At 37.1% G+C, this 20,757-nt stretch overlaps 1 protein-coding gene across 3 annotated transcripts in view; it reads right to left on the reverse strand.

Moving 5' to 3' along the window:
• TENM3 (teneurin transmembrane protein 3) overlaps nt 1-20,757 on the reverse strand; it is a 417,392-nt gene that overhangs the window by 85,550 nt on the left and 311,085 nt on the right. For all 3 annotated transcript variants that reach the window (XM_082759677.1, XM_082759679.1, XM_082759678.1), the window contains 2 exons: nt 10,086-10,208; nt 3,171-3,385 (listed from right to left, as the gene is read on the reverse strand). In XM_082759677.1, the coding sequence (XP_082615803.1) occupies nt 3,171-3,385; nt 10,086-10,208 (338 nt within the window). The remainder of the gene's footprint in view (nt 1-3,170; nt 3,386-10,085; nt 10,209-20,757) is intronic.

Below are 20,757 nucleotides of genomic sequence, written 5' to 3' on the forward strand. Positions count from 1 at the left end.
AAGGACTGAAGCGGTTTTCATGCAAAGAATGATTGAACAGGCTGGAAAAAACACTAGTCCTTCAGGACACTAGAGATCTACAAATCATGGGTGAGATTGAGAAGAAATTATTGGGAAAATCTTCACTGTCTCTTCCAAAAGACTGCCAGCTGGGTGTCAAAGTAAAGCTACAACGAAGCAGTCTCAAAACACACTAAATATATCATGCGAGATGTATAGTTAAACTGTGAAACTTCTTGATGCAAATGTCACAGATGCTAAAAGCTTCCAGGGGTTCAAAGGTAACCAGGAAAAAAAAAAATCTTTCAAAGGTTATAAAATATAAAGACAGGACCTTTGACTCAGGAAGTCCTTCAGCCTTAAAATGCTGGAGGCCAGGAGTGTATTCTAGGAAGAATAACTACAAATCTGTCATGCTGCTATATTAATCTCTACAGATCTGCTAATGGCCAGTGTCAGAGACAGAATATTGAGTTAGATGGGCCTTTGATCAGACCCCGCATGGCCATCCGTGTGTTTTTCTAACATGCTCCTATGACCCTTGGAGCTTATATGAGTAAGCTGCCTCACCCAAAGAAAGGATGCCGCACAATTAGCTGGTAGTCTGCCACTGCTGGCTATGGCTGGCTCACAGCAAAGAACTCTGTCAACACAAGCTATGAGGGTTAGGGGAAATAAGAAAACAAAGAACAGATTCATGCTTGCAGCCCTCTCAGTGTTCCATTTCATTAGATGTCCTTTAGCCTTAATCCTTTATTTTCTATATGTAAGCTAATTTGGCAAAATATGTGTTTTACTCATAGAAGCTGCGTCTTCATCATGAAGACCCTGATGAGGACTTTGCTTTGTTGCAAAAAGGCTTAAACTGTTGAGAAACATTTCACTCAACTCTTTTTCCCCCACGTGCAGGTACGTGGCTATCTGCCCCCCTACCCCTCCTGCTCCAGCTGCTCATTATATACCTGTGTTTTCAGGAGATTACATAAAGATAGTTAATCTCTGGCATCTAAACCAGACATGACTGGAGTCAGGCCTTAACAACATTCTAATAAACCCTGTACCCTAGGGAATCTTCAGCAGTCCTACAAGTTCACCAGGGCTGCTAAGTAAGCATGCCTAATTTGTCAAGGTATCAAGTGTCAGTCAAATGGTTTGTGAAAAATACTCTAATTTTATACCAGACAAAAATAGGACAAGAGAGCTTGACCTATATCCTGGGAACAATGTATCCAAAAAGTCACAGAATCTACAGAAGATGTAGTAGCAGGATTTGTGCGTGTTTCTTTCTGTTTTATCATACTTAAACGTGGATAAGCACTTGCATAGCAGGAATCCAAAGGGAAAGGAGTCTGTGCAACATCGATGATGGGAAACAGATTTAGTTATCTTATTTTTCAGAGTTTTTGGATATAGGGCACCCCATCTCAATCTTTTGCCAGGATAAGGAATCAAGGAAGGATCATTTCTCACAGACATATCTACTTACATAACTTCTCATATAAATGCAAAGTCCAGATCAGCTTCTTCATTTTTATTCATTCTTGCCACACACGCATTTCCCTAGCTCCTGTTATTATTGTTATCACTGAGATGGCATTTGTATTCCAAACCCCTATGTCCATTGGCTGATAACTCTCTGAATCAATTTTCTTTGAGCTAGAATTTCTCATGCTTGTTGTCAGCCTAAGGGTGGGTGTTCAAATGTGAAGGTCTGAAGAAAATCCATGTAATAATTTTTTATGAGGACTAAATTTTTAAATAAACATAAGTGCATTTTCTGCATTCAATAACTTGTTTGTAGTTTAATGGAAACTAAACTAAAAACTCAAGCTAATGTAACATTTGGAGATTTTAGTTGCAAGAAAATCCTTTGCTGGCTCTTTCTACATAATTTGCGACAAAATTTCGTATGAGTATGAGACAGTACCTGCTAAAAAGGTGATATAATTAGGAATATTTCTATGCTCTAGGTCTTTTAAAATTTATGCCTAAAGAAATAACTTTCAGTAATATAACAACATATTAATCAAAATGAAAAAATAAGGATCAAAGAGAGAAATTGAAATTTGCAGTTTTTGAATTTGAAGTTGCAACTGTGTATTGGGTATAATTAGCCAAACTTCATTCCAACTATCCCATTAGGCTAGTATACTGAGAGCTGTGTTCATGGCAAATCTATACACTTAAAAAATCGGTAAGATATTGCGTAATTCTATAAATGGGGTAGAAGTGCACGAGCTCAACTCCCTTTTCAAGTGGAACAATGGTTCAGAGCCAGCACTTGGACTACCATCCAGCTGAAAGCAATCTGAACGTGGAGGATCTTAAATCTTAAAAATAAGATCCGAATACAATTGATTCCAAAATACCATTTCAGACAATGCTTCTCCCTTCCCCCTGCCAATCCTGCCAGAAGACTATTTATTCTTTTTTGCTTCAACACTTCTCTAACTATGGATAAACATTGGTTCTTTGTTACTAGGCAAGAGCATAATCACATGCAGTAAAGTCTCGCTAGAAACCTTTTGAGGAGTGAGCAGAGTAAATCCTTCTGGGACACTTATGAACAGTTTTAAGACAGTTCAGCTGTCTACTGAAAACTGACACTTTCACAACCCCAGTTCACTGTATCTTCATAAGCACATATTACATACTTTTCCTTTTATGTATTTATTTAGTGAACCACCAAACTGTAAATGCTGTAGTATTTGCTTGGAGCGCAAACTGAAGTTTCCTTAAAATATTCTTTTCTTTTTGCTTGGAAATTTGGCAAATGCAACCTTTGCCATGCACACATGACCACATGTATGACCATAGGAAACTGCATTAGTTTGCTATTTTTTTTTAAGGATATGTCTATATCCTAGAGAAGAAAAAAAGTACATATAAATTCTGCATGAAACAATCCCATATGTAAAGCATCATCACTGCACACAGAATTCATGCAGCTTGTAAATAAGAACCTTTCGCCCACCCCCATTATACACTTTAGATCCCACCACTTACGGGATTATGTATGTTTTGGACATCACATGAGATCAATAAAGTATAAAGATTAAAAATCAGCAAAATGGAAAAGCATGTTATCCCGAGGAATAAAAAAAGATACAAAAGATACAGACTATCAGTTTTCAATAATGTACCATACTTTTAATGAAAGCAGTTCTCACCTGAGTATGTGAAGGTGGTAAGCCTTTTCGGCCGTATACTCCGATCAATGCATCTTTCTGAAGGGATATATTGAATTTTAGAAATTGTGGCTGATCAATGAAGAGTTGTGATCTCCAGAAAATCCCAGGGGGTACTTCTTGTATTGCTCTTCGGCCTATATCAAGTTCTCCAGAATCTATAGTGTTGTTTTCTTGTGCAAATCCCCCTAATTTTCCTGACAGGTTAGAATAATAAGAGAGAAAAAATTAGTATTCTTTTTCTGTTCTCAATCACCCTTCATGTGAACTGTCAAATATTTAGAACCACCTCATAAAATGCTACTTGACAATCTTTCTCAATGTAAGGTCCCAGGGAGTTCACTGATTGAGAACTAACAAAGCAAAGACAACACAAGTATCTATCAAGTAAAAATACTGCAACTTCCCTGAGCACCGGCACTACAGAAACTGCTTTGGGATCTACACTAAACAATTCATTTTTGTCAAGTGTTTCAAAAGACAGTGTTTGCCAGCATAAAGACTTATTCTAAAAAAGTATAAGGAAAAAGGGAAACGCAGCAGACAGATTTTAAGATAAACAGATAAACCTAACCAGTCAAGAGAACTAATACACACAGTCTTCTCTAAATCAAATATTCTAGCATGTATATACAATCCTAGCAATGCCTACAGATCTGGTTCTCTATTTTAGGCTTCTTTTTTTCTCTCCAAAAGGAAGGCAATGTTTCTTCCTTTGTTGTGCCTACATCCTGATGCCTTCACTCCCCATAAAGCCTAGGTCCTCTGTGCTCCCTGGCCTCAGCCCCAATCTTGTTACCACCTTCTTGACCATGCTGTCTCCTGACTAAAATGTGTAGTAACATGTCAAAGTCTGGTACTTCCACTGTCTTCCATATTACAAGTAAGTATTTACCCTGAAGGCCAATTACTAGGAATAAGAACATAGTCCTGAAGGGTATTAATGATTTTGCTTTAAGAAGCATTAATGAAACTATCAGTTAGCCTTAGAAGCCAAGAGATGATGCTCTGGAAACACCCAGAAGTAGAGAGGAAGATGCTAACATGCGATTTTGAATGCTAACACTGAAAAACTGGATTACCAGTTGTGGCTTTAAAAAGAACGTCACAAAATTCACATATCCACTACAAACACTTTTTATTTGAGTGGATAAGTTGCAAGCAAGAAAGACTGTATTTACAGTACAGCTCGGGTGCAGAACAATATCATCTGATCTGCAATAGTCTGTGACCTGCCAGTGAAGCGCTGTCAAGTAAATGGATGGGGCAGAACTGTTACAGACCAAGCTGATAACTCTGCAAGGCACCGGGCTGCATGCTAGGGATAGCACAGGTCTGTGACAGCACTGAGATCTCCACATTGTCCCTGGCTGCACTGCACAGGCATACTTTAAAATCCGGCAAAGATTATAAGCCTGTCTTGTTCACTAGCAAACAAATTGAGGCTTAGCTGTAGGAGCATCTTCCATCTGCTAGACTTAAAGGAAAAGAACTAGTAAGACTTACACACTAAGAAAGTGGCTTGAATGAACTGCCACCATCCAGGTTTAAGACTTGGGATGGCTTAGTAAAGCTTGCATCAAGCTTGTCTGTGGCTGAAGGCTCAGACCTGATGCCCAGGCTCAATATCCACGTTGTGTGGCTGCACACAAGTGCTCTCTCAACCTGGTGCCAGGGTCAAGGCCTACTTTGACCCAACAGCAGCAGCGCTGTCAAATCTAGGCTAAGACAAAAAGATTTGCCTAAGATCTTGCCTATCAACACCTGCCAGCTCTGGACTATGCAAGCAATGCCACATTTAGTCAGCTGGCTCATCAAGGTGAGCCTTGTGTGAAGCAACATAAAGGAGAATGGAAGTGTAGTCACAACCCTGTAGTCAGCTGTGTTTTTTACCAATTCACTTCCTTTCTTCAGCAGGCAGTCTATTATAAGGACTGAACTAAACCCATCTGAATGTGATAACCATGTTCAAGAGATGCTGGCTTGTTTGCGTACGAGTGTTGTAAAGAAGTGACAACGCTCTGTTGCTGCCCTGTCGTCTATGTTCAAATTCTACATTATTCATCATTTGAGTGAACAAACTGACACAACCTTTTTGCAAACATTTAGACTTGGAAAAAAAAATGATTAAAATCTGAAATGCCAGGTGAGGTCACAGATTGATCCTCACCACTTTTTGTGCATCCCAGATGAGGAGAGGCTGCTTTTGAATTAAGCAGCTACAGAAGCACTACTGAGAAGCCTTGAGTGGGGGCTCCTATCATCGTCAGGGATACGCCGCAACACTGCTGCAGTCACTGCAAATGTCTCACTTACAGGATCATCATATTGATCAGCGTTCTGCTTTCAAGAGACAGTGAAATATCTGATCTTGGAAGAAACATTTTTTTACTCTTTTCAGGATGACGTTGATGCTTTTCTAACTTTGGAGTTAACCTTTTGTGATATTTATACATTACGCTAGAAGATAGATCTCAATTTACTATTTCAGTTCATTTAAAGGTATGTTTCTTACAACTTCAAATTGAAGCGTGTTTTGTTGTATAAATTCAAGAACTGATGGCTGGTAATCACTAAACAATAAATATTTGTTTGCAGTATTGATCTACAACTTCCCCTATTTGTATATTTGAAATGAAAAACAGTGACCTCTTTATACCCGTAAGAAAAGATGAACTAGATAGCTTGAACAGGTGCTCTTTTTCAAACAAATATTTTGCCCAACATGTCAGAAATGGCTATTACTGGACTTCAGCAATTATCCTTAGCAGGTAATGATCTTACAGGCTCCCATTTTCTTCATCAAAAATGGTACTTTTACTCTGTAGCCACATGCCCCTTTAATGCCAAACTACCTCTCTCAAAGTCATCACTAGCTTTTTGTCCTCCTAAGAACAGGGTACTAACTATTCTTTTTCCCTCCTGGGGAAAGAGGAATAAGAAAATGTTAGTAGTTTCATCATTTTCTTTTCACATTCTAAAATGGTACCAGTTCTTACACAGAGCTTTAAGTCCAAAGCTTTAAATCCAAATATGAAATGTCACATTCATTCACACAATTCCATAATGACAAAATAGTCCAAAGATGAAACCTATTTTTAAAACAGCTATCCTCCTGAATATTTTCCCTTTCATTTTACTTCTCTACCACAAAAAAAAATATTCTTTTCCAGCCCCTCATGAAAAGAAAACAAAAATACCAAAAGAATTTATAGGTAAATAATATTTATATCATAATTTGTACTAGAAGTACTATTATTTAATCTACAATATACATTATTTTGCTGTATCACATACTATACATCATTATATTGAGTATTCATGAGATAAACAATCCAATGCATTGCAGTTAATTAATAGATAAAATATTTGTTATATTTCTTATTTGAAAATTCTGTTTTGACTGTCTGAGGTTAGAGTGGACAAAATCCTGAGCTGAACAAATATTTAAAGCAATAAGCAAAATTCAGTTATTGTAAAAGAAGAATAGTTCACAAAATCATGAAAATTACATGAAGCCAAACTCCCTCTCCTTATCTGCAAACATTCTAGGGATTCATACACAAGATATTCTGTAAAGAATTGCGTATCCATTACAGAATGAAAATGAATGCACAACCAAAACACAAAAAAGCTGAACAATAATAGCTGTATAGTGTCACATATAATATCATTTTCCATCCTTCATAGGCAGCACTAATTAAAATATTAGGTTGCAAAGCTGGATTTACAGACAATCAATAGCATATTCACCCATTCCGTTGAATAACCTTGTATTCAGATCTTTTTTTGTGAGACATCACTATATATCCTTCTGCAACAACTATTTCAACAAACAAAATCAAAATACTCCTTAAATACATACTTTTTATAGAAAAAAATCAATATAGCATCTAATTAAGAAGTTACTATACATTCAATTAACATGATACACTGTAAACAAAACAAAAAAGTGCAAGGCATATCAGTTACATTTCAGTCAGTATACTCTCAAAACCTGCATTTAAGTCACCCAGAAGAAATGCCTTTTTTCCCATTCCCTTTTTTCTCCCTTGCATTTAAAAACATCAACAACAATGACAACAAAAAACATGTTCAATTAAGCATAAATTAATAAAGGGTATTTCTGAACTGCACATTGATTTATACAACATAAAATAAATACAGCAACATATGAGGTGTGAGTAACTATTAGAGCACTATGGTTAAACAAATTTTCAGCTCTGTGTTTTTTAACCTTTCTTTTCTATTGCCTAGCTATAAAAACAAATGAAGCACTGATACACTTCAAATAAGTGGTGGATGTGATCAAGCATGGCTTACAAAGTATTTTGGAAAACCTAAACTGAACTGCCCTACAAAATTCATCATCTCTAGGCAAAATACATATTCTTATGCTACCTTATGCAGCCGTGAATCATGCCTGTCTAGATAAGCAGGTGATAGGTTGCCAGCAGCTTACTCTTCATACAGAGAAAAGCATTGGGAGAGAAAGAAAGGGAAAAAAAAAAAAAAAACACTAAAAAAACAACTAACAAACAAAATCTTTGGAAAAGGCTTGTTCAGAGATTCAAGCTTCATTTAACAAATGATTTGCATCTAAGGATGATTTAACATGCTTTTACTGTCAGTTTATGACTAGCTATTTCTAGGTAAACCACAGCTGAATTTTCTTCAAGGGTTGTAAGAATGCGTTTTAAAGTTTAAGCTTTACTAATTCATCACACAAAGTATCTGTACTTGTGAATGGCAAATGGCTATCTAGGATCTAAGCCACCCATTTAAGGGCTATGATTTTCTGACCAAAACTGGCTCAGGACTATTCAAAACTTACGTGAGGGAGACTCAAGAAAAATTAATGGCCCCCGTAACAATGAAAACTTCTCCCGTCTGAATTGGAGTATCGAATATTACTGGGGGCTGAAGAGTTGGGGAGTACTGAAAGCTGTATGGCTGCCGAGGTATCAAAATCAAGGCCTTATTGATTCTTCCTTACAGTTTTCAGTAACTAGTGTGATAGCACAGGGGCCCCCTCATTAAATTTCCTACCTAGTCATCACCACGCTTTGCCTTCTACTTAACTTTCCTTTTGTGGTTTAAAATGTGTATTCTTTGGTCCATCTGTTGCTTAGTATTGATGTATGCTGATAAATAACCACTTACTATATTCTGCAGAGGATAGCATTTTAGCAGCGGACGAAATTAACCCTATTTTCTTGTATAGTGTTTAAGGACATAAGGAAAGAAAAAAAGGATTCAATGTATTTGTTATTTCCATTTATCTTTGAGGCACAGTATAACAGCTTCTAATTTGTAAAAAAAATAAAAATGATGAAGGGGAAAAACTAATTTATATTTATAAAATATTTACAAAAATAAGTGTATATTTTAAAAAAATATGTATATTTAAAAAAAATAATCTTGGCTCCTCAGAGCAGAAGACAGCAGGATGATGAGCTGTCACTGCAGCATCAATATTCATTAACCATACAGTAGCTTTTTGCTATTCATTCAAAACAAGTAAGAACACAGAAAGAGATAATGAATATCTAAGTGCAAGAAAAAGGCGGTAGGGTAAAGGAAATGAAAAAGGAAAAAGTCCTACTGGAGAAGTTTCATATGCTTAAAAAGATGTAAGAAAAAATGAACTGAGCTGTATCATTTCTATAACTTGGAGCTGTGATAACTTGAAAATTTTTCAAGATGTCAAGTGCTGGCAGAGGCTTCCTCCTCCTCAGTGGTAAGGAGGTCAGCTCTACCTTGCGAAAGGGAAAATGGATTTTTCTGTAATGAAGCAAATACCGCATTCATCAACCATTTAAATCAAGTTTTCCATTCAAAAACTATTGATTTTAAAGCCTCTGTTAGCCAAAAGTGCACAGGCTCTTAAATGTTTTGAGAATCTTAAAGGGCAACATGAAAAAGGTCGATAAAAAATAATCCCTTTATGTGGTTTGTATTTTAAAAGCTCCTACAACAAAATTAATAAATTTTTTTTTTTTTTGATTTTATATATTGGCTGGATGATTCAGACTCAATATTATACGCTAGACATTTTTAGATAACAAATGAACATAGTACACATGACCTATTATGTTTCAGAGAGAAATAGAAAAAAAAACAAAACACCCTCATTATCAGAAAAAAACAAGAGGCATTCTGTAGCAAGGTCATCATGCCATAGGAAGCTCCTTGGTCATGAGTTGACTTCTACGCACAGCTAACAGAGAAGCTTTGAAAAATATGCAAATCCCCCTGTGGAGCCTCTTCTGGTGCTGATCCTTTAGAAAAGGGTTGATTATGTCCCTCTGTCGCAGACAAGGCTTTGGTCTGAAGACTATCCAGAGCTCAACAGGACTCCTGAAGTCTTAATCTTGTGTCAAGTTCCCCTTATGAAATAGCGTGTTCTGTCACCTTGGGCACCCTGGCTTTCCTGTGGCCATTTCTGCAGCCTGGGAACCCTCAGGGAAGATGGTCTGAGCCAGCCTCAGCACCAACTTGCATCCTCCAGGGACCCCACAAAAATCATTAGGTTATCAAGGATTTTGGAGTAAGAGGTTTTACTTTTTTGAGCATGACAAGAGGTTTTCTGTCCATACCCAATACTGCTTGTAAAATCCCATAAGAAATTTTGGTTGACAGTCAGCTTTCCTAATAAGATCAAGATTATCACTGAAGACTAATAACTACCTTCACATGTTAGGTTAGGTATTCTTTCCAATTGAAATACAACTTCTGTTTCATATCTGCATGCCTATTTTGAATTACTACTATTTTCAAAGGTTCTGTACTTCCATTTAAGTACAGAGTTTTGAAGGAAAAGTCTGGTGATGTAAACCAAACACAAAGAAAGGAAACACCTTGAAAGGAGGAAAGGAATTGGTGTGTTTCACTTACCATTTTCTCCAGCAGGTACTGTTACAGGATGTGTTGGCACAGTATCAGAATTCACTTTTCCATTCTCAAAGGTATCGTTTTCAGTTTGCTGCAACTGCCAGTTGAGGCCAAACAGATGCATTGCTGGTGGTGAAGGATACAGGTTATTTGATGCTCTTAACCACAATGACAAATCACATAAATAATGGCTTTCCATGCTTTGCAGCAGAACAGAAAGTCATACATTAAAAAATTAAATTACAGGAACAAGCATTCAGAGACTAATAGTTCAACTTAGCAGTGGCATTAAGCAATTACTACCACTGTCCTTTAATGACACAGCGCTTTTGGTGAATACAGCTGACAAAAAGCTCACCAGTCTCATTTTGAGTCTTTTACTGGTCCCAAATCGATGTTCAAAAAGATAGGCAGTAATTATGCCCTTTCCTATTTTTTTTTCCATTTTTGATCCTTCTAAAGAGACAAACCATTTAAGTGAGCTCCTAAGTGACCTACTGAAATAAATGATTTCTGCAGCAGATGGATCTGTTCTGGTTAGCCACGAAGAGGAGAGGAAGAAGGGTGCTGTGGGCATTATAGGGCTAACATATGACTTTACCACTCCTTTCCATGCTGTCACCAAGACCCTGTGAAACCTCAAGTTTCGTGCTAATCCTGTATGCTAGTCTACAGCACAAGGCCAGGACCACTAGTAGGGCTGGAGACAATGGGTATTATCTGCTGTAGTAATGACAATGTGCAAGGTAGGTTTCGGAAGTACTTCATTCTCCATAATCCCCTTGGAGATTGTCCAAAGCCACCTGGATGTGGTCCGGGGCAAGCAGCTCCAGGTGGCCCTGCCTGAGCAGAGGGTTGGACCAGATGGGCTGCAGAGGGCCCTGCCAGCCTCGGCCATCCTGTGATTCTCTACCGCCTGCCTAAACTTTTAGAGCAAAAATATGGAAAACCAATTCACCTTAATGATATACTATGATACACATAACATATGCAACTTGTTGCCGTCTGCTTGTCGGTTTCCTTCTCTTCAAATGACTCTAGGATACCACCAAAAATTATTTTTATTATAATTACTATAATTTCCTTTGGGATAACATGGATTTGCTTATTCTACAAGAGCAGTTACATCCAAAGATGAAATAGTATTTTGGTGCTACTGAGGAATAAAAATACACTGGAAAATTCTTCTGTAATGATGTATTTTAACTATTAGTGCTGAATACAAGGAAGATGATTCAGAGCATCTTGTTTCTTCTCCTCCTTCTGTCCCTGGAATAGATCACTGCTATAGTCGATGTTACTCATTCCTTCTATCCTAATGATAAGCAATTCTTCATTCTATTTGGTTTCATCTCTAATCTTTCAATCTCTCTGTATTGACCATGGCAACCCTTACTTAAGACAAACAGACTGCAGTGTAAGTTTAGTTAGGGAGACAGCAAACACTGCAGAATTAAGACCCTCTCTGCCAGGTCTTTGCCTTAAGCTCAGCACTAACAAAACAAACAAAAAAAAAACCCACAGAATGCAACCGAAGACCTATTACTGAATGCTTCAAAGACTGAAATCCCCACTAGAGATGACATATTCTCTTTGTTCCAAGTCTCTGACTCCACTATTACTCTTCTTTCTCAGACCTTAAATTGCCTGTCAAAGTCTGATAATGTAGAATGTTCCCTGACCCTAAAACCTTATTTCTTTTTTCCCCTCCCACCTCTTGTTAAAACACAAATCTGACCACCACCATTTCTGGCACGTTGCTAGAATTAACCATTATTATTTTGTCCCTCCTTCAGCTGAAATTCTTATTTTTGTATTAATCATCTAATGAATTTACCTGTTTAAATATATTTCATCAAAGTCTCTAGGGTCAGATTCTACTATCTGTTATATCAGTTCACTTCACTGGCAGCAATGAAAGACTGCAAATAGCTAAATATTTCATGATTCAAACTCAGTATATTTCTTGGAGAACTAAATCACCTCTCCTAACTTTGCTGGATTCTTATCACTTTTAATACTTCACAGGAGGCAAACAAACAAACAAACAAAAAGGCATCTATTTTGAAATAGCTTTCTCCAGAAGTGCACCCCTTCCAAGCACATGAGCTCGGAACATCACTAACAGCTCTTTCTGCTGGTACTGTGTACGTGCCCTGTACCTCTTCATGCTTCGCTGGGAGGTCAGAAGGGGAAAATCTGACATGACCTTCTAGCCATTCCCTCATAATTCAAAACAGCTGGAATTTGAAGTCTTCAAAGGCAAGAACTGTGGGATCTATATTGATTACATCTCAAAGAATCATAGTTACTACAAGGTAAGTGACAATTACCTTTTCTTTGTGTTTGTGCTGATGTGTATCCCACTGTAGCTGCCTGTCGAAGATGGTAATAGTTGTCTCTCTCAAGAACACTATTGTTCTCTCAACTTTGACACTGAACTTGCACCAAGCTCAGTAAACAACATTTAATAAAAAGGAAGAGAATGATACCTGCAGCAGTTTCACAAATTTTTAATACTGGAATATTTTTTGAAGCAGACCAAAGATGTTGTTTGAGAGCTCTAATGACAACCCAAAACTTACCGTGTCTGCAAACACACTATATAATTCAACTATCTAATCCCTTTGAGAAAGTACTATGGAATTCAGAGAAGTCTCATTTTGCTACAGACATACGGGAACAACATGACAAAAATAGGCCTATGGATACAGGACCAAAAAATAAAGCACCATTGCCTCAGAGACGTCAAGCTTTAAAAATGCAGGTAAACTGGCAGGTTAGGACAAATTCTGGCACTATTTTATCAGTGTATAGTTTACTCTTCCTTGTTTTACATTAAGATTGTTCTCTTCTCAGGCAGCCATCTAAACAATGGTAAACTTTAAGCTCTTATTGTTACAAGGATAGCTTCTGAAGGCACCTTCTAAAAATTCCTGATGCCTAAATGACTGATAAACAGCACCTGGTACTGGTAACTCTATACTGAGAGCACAGCTCAGTGGGAAGTCAAAGATTCTCAAGTCAAATGTAATGAACCAGTTCTGAATTTGCAGAGGTGGAATGATGCACGCAGCCTGCAGGGGTGTACATCCTTATTTGGTCTCCTCAAGTCTAGAAAAGGATGAAGACTTTCTTGCATCTTTGGGAGGCGGATGTAAGAGTTCAATCCATTCTCCACTATTTCTGAAGATTTTTTTTTTCTGTTATATTCAGAGAAATAGTAAATCCACTTCTTTCAATAAAGAATGTGTTATATGAAGCAAAATTAAGGAGGAATGTATTTCTCATTTACCAGCTGCTATCTTAGTTGCAAATCTAATGTAAAGCAGTTTATTGATTTTGGATTAGATATTGGCTGTCAGTTCTGATTTATTCTCATTAAATTTGGCATTTTTTTGGTGTTGGACAATGACAGTGAACACAGCAGATCCTTCCTAGAGTACCAAGTTCTGAGCCTGTAATTAGGCTGCCAAATCAGTGAGGGTACTAACACTGTAACATCTTTCAGTATTGGCACATCTTTGATGGCAGCAAGGACTTGTCTGAGAATGGCAGATGTCTCTAACGAGGAGGCACACAGCTTGTGATGGTTGTGGTCACGGACCATAACAATTTAGTCCAAATAACCCACAGCTGCAAGAAGGGATGAACCCTCAGTGAAAGGGTGAAAACATGGGTTGTCACAATCACACGTGCCAACAAACCCTAGCAAAAACCTCCTTTTACTTGTATCAAGACAGGGAAGACTGCCCCTATTGAGGATCAGGGTGACTTCTTAAGCACAGAAATAGACGATGATATCCTCTGCTTCTTCTGCCTGTTCAGTCCACATCTCCATTCTGTGAAGTTATCTCTAGCTACCACCAACAGGGCTTCTTTACTTGCAGGTGTTGAGACAGTATCTTACCTTAGGACTGACAAACTTGCTTACGGCGGTATTTGTACTGCTACTGGCCAGGTTATCAGCTTTACGGTCAGCCTTTAGAGCACAGTGATAGTTTAAATGGTGAAGACTATGTTCCCTTCAGCAGGGTGGGAAGGAGAGGCATTAGGAGAAAGGCCCCTGGGGTCTGCGTGTATCTTTACATGAACACAGTGCCTGTGGTGGTGGATACAGCTGAATTCTCCAGAGCAAACCTTAAACATATGAGCAATAACCACAGTAACAATTTGGTTTTTCTTCTTCCCTTTATACGCCTTCAAAGCAGCACATGGCCTACATGCCAAATGGACTGGGATACTCAAAAGATTCAGAGCTCAGATTAAAGAAGTGCATTTATACCTACAGTAGCCTGTAAAAAACAGCATTTTTGTTGATGGTATCAAGTAATCTTACCATCTGTCACCATGCAGTTCACTGAAGGGTTTCTAAAGCACCTTAAACTACTTTTTCAAGCTTGGTTGGTCTTACCTTTCAATCTCTATAATCAAATTCTAGTTATTTTGGTTTGAAAGCAGCCTACAGAGTCTTCATTTCCGCTTAATAATTAAAAAAGCAATGAAGTATATATTTCATAGCAAATGTTTGAAAAAAAATTACTTGTTTACACTTCTATAAAACATTTTACGATAATCTGCTTCAGGAAAAAGAAGCTGCTCTATCAGGCCCTTTCATTCATTTTAGGCTGCTAGCCTATTTACCTTGTATGCTCATTTCTCAAACAAGTATTGCTGTACTTATTTCATTCTTTCTTTCACTCTTTAAAACAAACTTGTTCTTGAGCAAATACACTGTATTATCACTTCAAAACCGTCTTCAAAACTTTCTACAGTAAGCCAAAAAGAAATCAGTGTTTTTATTAGCAGATGGTAGGAGAGATAGATAACTGTGTAACCGTGTGAGAGAAGAATGGTGAGAGTTGACAAATCCTCAGCTTGGGCAGTGCTTTCCCTTCCCTGTCTTGCTCACTGGCTCAAAGGCCTCTTCTGCCAAAGTTATGACAGGCAGAGAAGAGAATTGTAACAGAAGAACGCTTAAACAGTAAGAGGATAGGGACAGCTAGTTGGTAGAGAAATTAGACAGGTGTCAGCCACCTCCAGTATCTGGGCTGCAGCAGTTGTCATTTGTACTGGAGAGCTCTAAACAGAAAAAGTCTGGACACAGATATGAGTATACATACTATGCAGTAAAAAAAAAACAAAGTAACTTATCTATTGGTCTGGTCAAAATTCAAGGGTGTCTCTAATAAGTCATCAGCATCAACCACATCTGTTTTTAACATACTGTGATTGACAGTCAGGCTCATGAAAAACAAAGGGCACAGCAAACACCCGATAAGCTGTGCGAGTGTTAAGTATTAAACATGCAGGTGGTAAGGATGAATAAGCAAAACTGTATGCATATAAGCAGAGTCTTTATTCACTGAAGTAGCCCTCCAGCAACTGGATAGGTAATGAGAGTTTGAGCATGAAGTCTCTAAGAACTGGCTTGTTGTGCCAGTAACCCAACAGGTGACATTATGCATTTGGTAAATCTGTCTTCTGCAGAGCAAGAATTCTGAAGGGGACAGCGCACTTCAGGGGAGCAGGAATTTCACAGACAGGTAGATCCTTTTAAGTAGAAAGAAACAGAGTTGCCTGAATTGGGAAACAGACTTCCAGTACTCCTCCAACTCTTCTTACAACAGATGAAAAATTAACACTAGACAGTAGAAAAAAAAAAATATCAGCTATCTCAAAGTAGCAAGCATCTCCCCAAGATCTCTGGAGATAAGACCTGTGGACTATGTTCTATAAACATAAAATACTTAACACTGTGGGGAAAGTTGGCAAGAGGAAGGAGCCAAGCATTGTTGGTGACCCTCCTTGCCTCTGCCATGCATTTTACAAGGTATGTTAATCAACTCTTATTATTCATGAAGCTGTACTTGAAGATGAACGTCTTGCTAAGATATTGAACATATCTTCCAGGTCTGTAACTTCTGTGGATTTCTGGGTGCTAGTGCTTTCAAACTATGGTTTACTAAATTGCTTCCCTAGAATTAATAGAATAATATATATGCACACTTGCACATAAGGAAAAGTGAATATCATTTATATTTAAAGCAATGCAAAAAGATTATAATTTAAACTAAGCAAATTGCAATTATTGCTCAATCTTGTTGAAGGATTATCTTCTAGTTCATCTCCCTGTTGGCAATACATTTTCAAATGAAATATTTGAACACTGAAGTGGTTTTTAAAATTATCTCCCATATATTTTTCTTGCAGCTATAATTAGAGTCTGAATCTATTTTATTCTGAAGGACCTGGAGTGGACCAGAAGATGTGCAAATCAACTGTCAGTGATTTGCATTCATTTCCTCTTTTCTAAGATAATAGGATGCCTTGGATGTTGCTGCAGATCAAATAGTCAATTAAAATAGTAAATTAAAATTTTAAATAAGTGAATTACAAGTTATAAAGACAAGTTCTTTATTTATTACTGTCTTTCTCAAATCAACAAAAAGCCTGTTATTTCTAAATTTAAAATAACTTGAAAGTGCATTTTAAGACTCTTCAAAAGGTTAGCCAATGGGAGCATCACATATTCATTAAAGTTTCTGAACCTGTATTCTGAATGTAAAGTATTTGGTACAACGTTATAAGAAAACTTAGTGATGCCTATCAAGATGAATACATTAACTGAAGAATTGTGATCACTTTCCTCTTATCCTTAACTATTGAATGGGTCCATTGAATTTTTTGCAGGGAAAACAGTAAAATCAACTTATACCCTCCATTCTTCTTTTTTTTCTCGGAACCTTTTAATAAAATATTTGCAAACCACATCACAAAAAATTGTCTATAAGAAATATGGCACCAAATAAGTGCCAGGTATCTGCTATGGATAAACTTAGTTTCCTCAACCACCAATCAAAGATGCTGTTTTAAAGTACAGTTGCATTCAAAATGTTAAGAAAGATGTGCAGTGATCTCAGTGTAACTATTTTTACCATGTTCACCAAGAAGTGGAATGTTTATTCCTCTGTAAACTTGTGTGTCTAGATGTCTCGTTTTAGTTGTCAAGCCAGTGACTTTTATATAACAATGGTCTAATTCTGTCAACAGCATTATGTGAGGCACATTCAAAGCTTAAGGGAGAATCCAGATTTCTTACAAGAGAGACAAAGATCATTATTCAGTAGCCACTTATTTAAATAGCGTGTATTTGTTACAGCTTGTTTCACATTTACCATTTATTCTGATGATCATCCAACATTCTCTGATACGTAATAGTCTTCAGTATTACCTAAATAGCTGTTAGTATTATCCTGGGCCTTCTCCTGAACATTTTTTTTTCTTCCAGATAACGCTGTTCACAGTTAACAAGATGGTGAAAGTCATTACAGGTACAGAACTGATGGGGAAGTGCACATTAGATTGCTGACTCCTTTGAGACAAGGGCTGTTTTGTCTCTCTTAGTTCACAGAAGGGCATGAAAAACATTCCATAAATTTGGGGTTTCTATCTAATAAAGTCATAATCAATGATTTCCTTGTCAAGCATTTTGGAAAAAAAAAAAATCCCCTGATTTACACTTTTCAAGACAGGGTTAAGACTGCAGGATAATTACTTCTCTGTATTCCTTCAGGCATTTCTTTACTCTCTTCCTTCTCAGGCTTTAACTCCTTCCTTTTCCTCCTTTAACTCAGTTTGTTCTTATCTATTTTATTTTGTTTCTATAGCTCCAACTCTTGCTCAGGGTGACATCCTTTAGATGGCAGCCCTCATAAAACAGCAGTGTTAAGAAAAGCAGTACCAACGTAATGTCTCAACATCCGATGGAAACATCTTACTTAGGCAAGAGAATCAATGAATGGGTCCAAGCATTTTTATAGTTCAAAAGCTTTATTTATTACCAAACCCTCCACTACCAAATCTCTCGAGGGATATAATAATAATAATAATGAAATGGCACTATATGATCATGCATAACCTATTTGCATGTTGATGGCATAGAGAAGTGCAGTCTGATGAAAAGATTTAAGAACCAAAGGAAAAAGAAACAGAGGCCAATTACTGGGATGTTCAAAGGACGCGCCAAGCTGGGATTTTATAGCATAGAGTTAAACACTTGTGTTGCGTATTTCCATCTCATGACTGTCTAACAAAGATCAAAGCTTTTTTATTCCATATTAAGAATGACAGAATATTACAGCAAACATGCAATAAGGAGAAATGTAATAAGATTTAATAAAAGATGATAATAAGGTTTGATAAGAACTTTTGGAATGTCACCAAATTTGGAATGTAAGATGAAAGCATCTGCATGTAGAGATTGTAGTGTGTTATTTGGAACCCCGCAGAGCTAAACTGTGATTAGAAATACATATTTTTCCATAAATTAGCTTTTGTTTAGAATTTCCCGCTGAGATCATATGCAAGTCAATTGTGCAAGTCAACATATAGGTTTTCTCATCCTTTGCTGTTGTTAGGCTTCATGATATCACAATTACAGCTGTCCACTTATAGATCAAAGGTAGGTGATTGAAGCCACAACAAAATAACCTGTAACCTCTTTACAACAATTCCTTTAAAGTGACTTACATCTATGCTAGATAAGTATCACTCACCTATCGGAACTGTACAACTGTGTAGCTGCATAAACCAAACACTACATGCAGATTAATTTGCAACCATGCAATTTCCACTTCATTTCATATTAAAAAAAAACAAAACCACAAAACCAAAAACACACACAAAACGAACACACTGAGTTTAGCACTGAAGAGATCTTTTTACAAAACACATCCACTATAAACTTGTAAGCTATTAGCTATCTATTTGTACATGCTAACAAACTTGTGCAAATCCTTGGTTCAAAAAAGTTTCAAGATTTAAGTCAGTTCAGGAATTTCAATCATGCTCCTACTGAAACCTGTCCATCACCCTCAGGTTTAAGCTCGGTTCCTTGTGGCAATATATATAAGAAATATAGCTCCTCACTATACCACCAGGAATCACGACTGGGTAAGTAGCACTGTCTCTGGGCCAGAGAAAGGAGTAAGGGCACAGGAGGGACTGGCTACTAGATGGAGCATGCTTTATTTTATTGTCATTAATGTGTTTTATGTGGATTGCAATAACACACCATGACTATAGTTCCTCTGGAGGCTTCACTGAAGTGAGACATGGCTTTTATGAAACTATTCCTGTGAGCAAAGATGCACTCTTAGCACATGAAAAATACTACTAATAAAAAGAAAACAGAAAAATTAATTTATCTTATATGAGTTATGAAAGAAACCTATGACATAAAGACAACCCTACTGTTAATTGTTTGTAAGGCCAGTGAATTGTGGCTTGTAAGCCACTTTGCACTTTTTTTTTTAATAGTTATGTAAACCCTGGGAAAAAACAAGTTAGAATTAGTTTCACATTAAACATTCCCCCAGCCCCCACCAAATAAAATCTGCTAAGGCAATGAACTATAAAACCTCACAGGTGATATTAAGAACAGGCAGTCTTAGCTCTGGAGCAGCACTAAGATTGATCAAGAGCACTGACTACTCTTGCTACCGTATGAAAATATACTGGATCAGCGATAAGGATGTGTTTTAAAATTATCTAGTCTTGGCTCCAGGTGAATTGAAATAACAAGAAGGATTCAATTTCTCATTTTCAAACTTGTGGATACCTGCACATCATTACCTCTTCTTGAGATTACTAATAGACAAGAAACACAGAAAGAAGCTGCTGGAGACTGAAAACCTGAAAAATAAGTTGAAAATCTGAAGAGCTATTACTTGTCAATGTGAAAAGTTTTGGAGTCAAATGCAGATCCACTGCCTAACAAAAAATGCTTCAATAAAAGCTGCTGTGAAACTTGGCATTTCAAAGATGAAAGAGAAGATGAACAGCAGATGAGTTTGAAGCTTTCACAAGTGAAGATAAATGTATCATAGCAAGTTATTGTGTTACACACCTTTTGAAACTCAAATACACGACTGGTTGGCAAAGGGTGTTAACAATATGCATCTGGCTCTTGTTTTTGCAATTTCAAATTAAGTTTTAATTAAATAATAATAACGGTCTTCCTGTACCATAATAATGTAAAATCAGAAATATTTTTCATTAAAAACATCGGAAACATATCTGTTTCTTGCCTTAAAGGCTCATGGAGCTAATTATCTTTCCCAATGGCTGAATTATCTTTCCCATGGATGAATTTCCCAATTCATCCATCATACCTAACCAACCCCCCCACTGCCCGCCCCATATTCCTCCTGTAGAGATATTAGAAGAGATGATTTTGTGTAATTCTGTTTCATCATGTTTTGGCAAAAACCTTCTTTCTTGGTTGTTTGCTTGGTTTTATTATTGAGGGAAATTGAGCATTTCAAATGCACACATCCACATAATCTGAACACTTTTCCTTTTCTTGAATTGTAAAATTACAGATGTTGTTATAGGTGGTGATTGCTAAGAGAAGACCTTCTTTTGGTTTTGTTGTGTTTTTGTGAGTGAAGTCTTCTGAAATGGCATCCATGTGAAAATGAAGAATCTCATATTTAAAGGTTCCTGCCTACTTCAGAGGCCGCCTCTATTGCATCCATAATTAATCACTGCAGTGGGGGAATTACACCTGTGTAAAAGCCGTGTGTACTTGCCATCCCAGTCATAAATGTAACATCAAAGGAGATTGCTCGCAGCAAGTTTGGACATATGTACTTGACCTTTTATTCTAAAG

This window comes from Aythya marila (genome assembly GCF_965140915.1).
Source record: "Aythya marila genome assembly, chromosome: 4".
NCBI classification, from domain to species: domain Eukaryota; kingdom Metazoa; phylum Chordata; class Aves; order Anseriformes; family Anatidae; genus Aythya; species Aythya marila.